The sequence below is a fragment of the Aphanomyces astaci genome (genome assembly GCF_000520075.1).
Source record: "Aphanomyces astaci strain APO3 unplaced genomic scaffold supercont1.244, whole genome shotgun sequence".
Lineage (NCBI taxonomy): Eukaryota > Oomycota > Saprolegniomycetes > Saprolegniales > Verrucalvaceae > Aphanomyces > Aphanomyces astaci.
Window position 1 is genome coordinate 7,756 of NW_009798507.1, and position 6,123 is coordinate 13,878.

General features: G+C 48.3%; 3 protein-coding genes across 3 annotated transcripts; 1 reads left to right on the plus strand and 2 right to left on the minus strand.

The window, feature by feature from the left end:
• Positions 1 to 3,042: 3,042 nt before the first annotated feature.
• On the minus strand, positions 3,043 to 4,169 carry H257_18861 (hypothetical protein; the record flags this gene model as incomplete). The annotated part of the gene is made up of 2 exons (XM_009847992.1): positions 3,043 to 3,395; positions 3,506 to 4,169. 2 exons carry the CDS (start codon positions 4,167 to 4,169, stop codon positions 3,043 to 3,045), a joined length of 1,017 nt encoding a protein of 338 aa, XP_009846294.1.
• Positions 4,170 to 4,428: 259 nt separating this feature from the next.
• On the plus strand, positions 4,429 to 4,884 carry H257_18862 (hypothetical protein; the record flags this gene model as incomplete). Its single annotated transcript, XM_009847993.1, has 1 exon — positions 4,429 to 4,884. The coding sequence occupies one exon, from the start codon at positions 4,429 to 4,431 to the stop codon at positions 4,882 to 4,884; it is 456 nt and encodes a 151-aa protein (XP_009846295.1).
• A 71-nt stretch (positions 4,885 to 4,955) lies between these two features.
• H257_18863 (hypothetical protein) lies at positions 4,956 to 5,175 on the minus strand (the record flags this gene model as incomplete). Its single annotated transcript, XM_009847994.1, has 1 exon — positions 4,956 to 5,175. A coding segment is annotated over one exon (220 nt), but the record flags the coding sequence as incomplete, so codon positions are not given.
• Positions 5,176 to 6,123: the final 948 nt, after the last annotated feature.

Below are 6,123 nucleotides of genomic sequence, written 5' to 3' on the forward strand. Positions count from 1 at the left end.
GGACGTTGCGTTTCAACACTGACCGAAGCCGAAAACATCTTCAACCACGAGACAAACAAATCTTCGTTCATAAATCCTTTCGGAGATGTAGAAACGGTAGCATGCGGCACGCAACATTCAAGTCCCAAAACCTTCTCAATTGTTTCACCTGGAAGTAAAACAAAGGAGGAATAAAAACACCATTCGCATTTCCACACGCCACTATCGTCAGGTGAAAATTTGCTGGGACGTTTTTCGCCCAAACGTTCCGTGAGCCCTTGATTGCAACGACCTTTTTGAACTTTTGCCTTGAGGCAAACGCCGTCTCGTCCATGTTGAAAATTCGGTCAGGAGTAAATCCTAAGAGTATAATATTAATTCCAAAAATTCTGATGTAATAATACCGTGTTCCGCGATGATGCTCTCGACTGAATCGAACAGTACTTGCACTGCAGCGTCGTTGACACTGTTCCTGGCATGCGAAATGACTTGGGCACTTCGTGAAGTCAGCTGGGTATGCCGTTGCATAAACCGCTTGTACCAGCCTCCCGAGACTGACCCGAGAGGGTCAAGTTGGCGAACCAGTTGGTTGCCCTTGATGAGGATCATGTGTCGATCCACAGGGTGCCCGTCTTGTTGCATGGCGGTGATCCACGCCACAAGGTCACTTTCGCAGTCACGCGGGAGAATGGGAGGTGGACCCCGCCGCTGCGGAGGCACCAGCGTGCCAGCCTTTGTCTCTCGCACCTTGCGCATAAGCGTAAGGTACGGAATCTTGGACTTGCCGGAAACAAAACGCCCGCTCTGTCCACTGATGACGTCTTGGATGGCTTGGTGGAGCTCGGCCGGTGTGTACCGACTCCGAGTGAGTGGTGCCATGTTGGCGCGAAAACGCAGACTGAGTGTTGACAAGCTGTATTATTTTGTGGAGGTTTTGCCGCTCAAAATCCTGGCGATTCTATTGGCTTATCCGACGTATCCATAAACCGTCCAAGTATCCATAAAGTGGTCGTTTACGTTAACACAATAATACTTCATCATTGTCATTACCCTCAAAACGACAAATGTCGATTTTGTGAGGATGGGGGTAATGTGAGGATGGGGGTAATGTACGGATGAGTTGCAAAACCTCTCTATTGTTGTGAAAATCAACTATGATTGTCTAGAAATTTGGAGGTGCAACTGTACGAATTGACATCGATATTTCGTATATTTGAGCCAAAATAATTCCTGGTTTGCTAAGGTCTCTAATGAGCTCTCAAGAATATATTGTGCGACTCCAATTGACCAATTCCCTGTCGTACAGGTCACATATCAATGGTGAACGTGAGGCTTCCTAGTGCTAATGACATCGATAGCATAATGTATGTAGCAGTACGCAATGTTGAACGTAGTAAGTGAAGTACTACTTCGTAGGAAGGTGTGACCATTTTGGCAGTGTCAAAGTGATCTGTTGTGATGACAGTCGAGCTGGACGCGTTTGCGAATCAAGAGTTTTCGGAAATTGTTGTGTGGGCAAGAAACACACTAGGCCCGAAAGTATATCTCTGTAATGAAGCAAGGATTGAAGTATTTACGGGTCAAATTGTTGACAGTGGCCTATTATCTACATTTCTCTATATTTTCCTCTGTTCGCTAACAATTCACAATCAAGTCCACGCAAATGCATGCATACATTCTACTTCCGGAGTAACCTTAACGTTAATATACGTGGTTGAACATATGTACTACATACCGTAGCGTTGAAGTCGTCCGACGATAGCTGATGCCTTGCAAGCGGGCAAGGTCGTGGTGACGGATGCTTACAGTCAACATTGATATCTGAAATACTAACCTAGTACTACTACTAGTAGTACATGATTACTGTAGTATTCCATCGTCGCATAATTTTACTCGTATCATGCAGCCTGCATTGCCAAGGACGATCGTCAATAGTGTTTCGGGATGATGCACATGGATTTGTAATTGAATTATCCAATCATTGTACACGAGTGTTTTCATTGGTTAAATATGAAGTCGTAGGCAATCTCCGTACAAATTCCATAAATAAGTCCATGTATTATACTTCGAAGTAATTGACTGTAAGTAGAAAAATGAACTTATTTTTTTTGCGCTTGACACAATAATTGCTGATGTCATGTTGAGGGTCCAGAGTCTCCTCGATAACGTTAGCACAAGTATCTACTATTGTATGCTCGTTGCAATCTCATTGACAAACTACTACTTCAAGTACGTATAACAGGGAGAACATGTGCTATTAATAGTGGACGATCACGTATGCTGGGATACTACTATTCCGGAAAACGAGGTGGAAAAATATCCGGATGTGACCCCAGTACCAGTCAAAGTTCAAAAGGTCACACGATCAAACCACAAGGATGGCGCTATTCCGAGCGGCGCAGAAGCACATGGACATCATGAACACAGATCTGGTGGTCAGCGACGATGGAGATGACGACTCGTCTGGTGTGTCTGGAGACGAAGGGGAGGACAGTGATGAGGACGCCGTACATCAGCGACGACGACGCGCCGCGTCGGACTCCGACGACGATGGCGACCGACCGCGGAAGGAAGTCGATGCCGACGATGACAGCGATGATGCAGAAGCAGAGGTCGACGAGGAAGAGGAGCGCGCGGCGTTCTTGGACGACTTTGTCCCGACCACGTTGGAAGGACGGAATGCGTTCCGGTGCAAGGTGTGTCCCCAAGTCAAGTTGTTCAACGAACAAGACATTTTGAACCACGTCCAATCCAAGGTTCTCCTAGTACTAGTACTCGCGTCATGCTCATGCCTTGCGACGTAGAAACACAAGCGGGCATGCATTACCCCCGAAGAAATCGCGCGCTTGAAGGCGCGCAACCAGCGAAAGTCCGCCAAGCGCCGGCTCAAGCATCAAACGGCTCTGGATGCCAAGAAGGCCCTTGCGAACAAAGCCAAGGACAACAGCTCGTCCAACAACGAGAACAAGACGCACAAGACATCTGCGAAGCGAACCAAGCCCACCGCCGACGCCCCCGCATCGACGGAAGAGCGCGTCCCAAAGAAAGCGAAGAAGAGTAGTGCTAAGGCATAATCACACTACACTTGACGTCGATCTCGTCCGTCTTGACCGCATCATGGTTGGGGTAGCGTTCGGCGGGAAAGTCTGGGAACGATAGCGTCGACGCGGGATGGACAATGCTCACGAGCCACTCGAGGGCGTCCACCAAGCGCGGCCCCGGGCGGTTGAACATGTGGTTCCCGTTCACGACATACAGCGGTTTCCCTCGCAGGGGTGTCCACCATGGCTGCATGAGCATCGCCACCGTCTCCTTCTTGCTCGTGTTCAAGTCCATGCCACATGGAGCCACGATGATCACGTCCGGATCCATCGCCACAAACTCGGCCGGCGAGATCGTCCGAGATGGCCACCCGCCTAAAAAATGGCAGTTACAAAGCAGTATCCGGATATTGTCGTTATCCGGACAAAAACTGTATCCGGATAATAGTGCAAAATCACATCATGGTGAGAGAGACGGCAGGTACCTTTGCCGGGGCCGCGGGTGTTGTTCAAGGGATGCGCGGCTCCAGCCATCTCGATCATCTGGGGCGTCCAGTGACCGCCGCAAAAGATGGGATCGGTCCATTCGCAGAATCCAATCTTGAGTCGGGGAGGTGATGAACGAACGACGACGTGGGCAAGGATGACATCCACGCGCGCCTGCAGCTCCGTAACAAGTTCGTGGCCGACATCCGGCGCTCCGAGGGCATCTGCGAGACGATGGATGTCCTGGAATACATCGTAGAACGAGCTTGGGTTCGTGTCGAGGATGCGCGGACACGGGTCGGCGTCCGTGAGTAAGGCGACCACCATCGCATAGTCGACCGTGCACACTTGGCACAGCGATTGTGTGACCACGAGATCTGGACGCAGTGATAGCAACATTTCTGTGTCCACCGTGTAGAGAGAGACGCCGGCGGCGAGTTCATCCCGAACCTGGCGATCGATCTCAGCGCACGACAGCGCGCCGTTGACGCGCGACGACGTGAGTACTGGAAGTGCGGCATACTCCTCCGGCCAATCGCACTCGTGGGACCGACCCACGAGGACTGCGACGGGTTCGTCATGCCTGGCATTGAGTTTCACGAGAAGGAAGTGTAGCAGCTCCGTCGCCGACGGCAACAGCGACACCACGCGGAGGACCGCCATCGAAATTGAAAATGGGAATTCGTCAACAACACAATACGATAATATGATTGGCCGATTTCCATTGCAATCAACCAATCAACGCCTTGAACTGGACCCTTCGTAAATGTATTTTCTTGACGCAATAAGCGTCGATATTAGTATTTTGAACGCGTATATATGAGGGCGTATCGTTCTTTAATTATATTATTTCCATTCAATAAAGTATCACAGAATGTAAGTAACTCGTGCAAAGGATTGCATTTCTGGTCAAGCAACGTACATGGTGCTGATCAAGCGGGGCAGCATGTTCAAGCAGGGCTCTGGCGATGGACTCTTCCAGCGCAGGAATTGGAAGAAGCGGTACTTTGAGCTGACACAGGAAGACTTGCGCTACTTCCAACACGAGCACGGACCGATGAAGGGATGCCTCGACCTATCGAGTTGTACCAAGGACTCGCTCGAGATGGTTCCGACCAAGATGTCCAAGGACCCGCCGACAACATGGTGCTTGGCGATCACAACACCGTCACGTCGGTTCTTCATGTCAATGGCAAGCGAAACGGAGATGCACGCGTGGGCGTTTGCGTTCTTGGAAGCGTTCAAGATGAACGAAGACGGCGGGAGGAAGACGTACACCGCGGAAGGCCAGTTGCGCGGGTTTGTAAAGGAGCAAAAGGTCAAGAAGCAAAGCAATCTCTCAAAGCTCAAGATGACACCTAGGAACCATAAAACATGACACAGACACACATAGATCATCGTTCGTATTCAATAAGCTTTCTTGAAGCCCAACTAACATGGGAGTCATCTTCACAGAACGATGGTGTATGGATCGTCCATGATGGGATAATGGTTGCAGTCTTGCCGGCCTTGGCTGAATGACGTGGCAGCAGCGCCGCCTTCCATGAGCAAGTCGTCCATGTGATCGTAGTACAGCATGCTGTTGGCGTCATCTGGGTGTGGACTGCTGCAGAGGCGGTCAATGGTCGCATCCAGAGAGATAAGCATGGTGTCGAGCATCTTGCGGCGACTTGGTAATTGGTCATGTGATCACGACACAACGACGATTTAAAAAAATATGATCCAAATTTAAAAAAATAAATAAAACAAAATCGCCCAATCACACGCTGCAAACGCATTCCAGGTCACTTTGAAAGGATCAACATTCACAAGTAGGATCATCTGTCGACAAGTACTATTACTAGTAGTACTACTACTACTGTAATGCACCAGTTTGTATCCTTCACAATCCCAACTCTGTATGTATTACTAGTAATACTAAGTGATTGGACAGTACTACTAAACAACTGTACAGTACTGTATCTCGAGTACACTCGAGATACTACAGTACTGGAGTACAGTACCAGCCAGTACTTTACGCAACAAACCAAATCGCGACCGACAAGAAAGGTCGGGATCTAAACGCCAGACCCATCCATCACTAGCACCTTCCAGTTAGTCCACTACTAGTAGTACTACTAGTACAGAGCATAGTATGCAACGATTCCGTATTAACGTTTTGTACAGGTGCACGTCCAGCTGGCTAAATTCAAGACTCGAGGTTATATTATTTACTGTTAACGCATATTAAATGTAGTTACTAGTACTCTTTAGTAAATAAGTTAACTGAAAATCCCCCGATTTCATGCGTTTTATCCTTATAGGGGTAGGTTAAAGGTCCATTTTCATCATCAAAATATAGTTCAATGGCCCTCGCCATTCGCCCATGCAAAATACCGCTTGGTTAACTGTCTATTTCTTAACCAATTCTGCACCAAATTTGAATCTGAGACGTAGAATTTAAGATCTGTCGATTCTACGTCTCATTTGCTGAGGTTATGACTAATATAAACGAAATAGAAGTCAGAAAATTATGTGAAAAGTTAGTAGTTTATAGATGACGTGCACCAACGATCATATTGTCAAGTCGATTCGAAATTGGAGTGGGTGCTCAATCGAATGAGCAGAATCACCAATT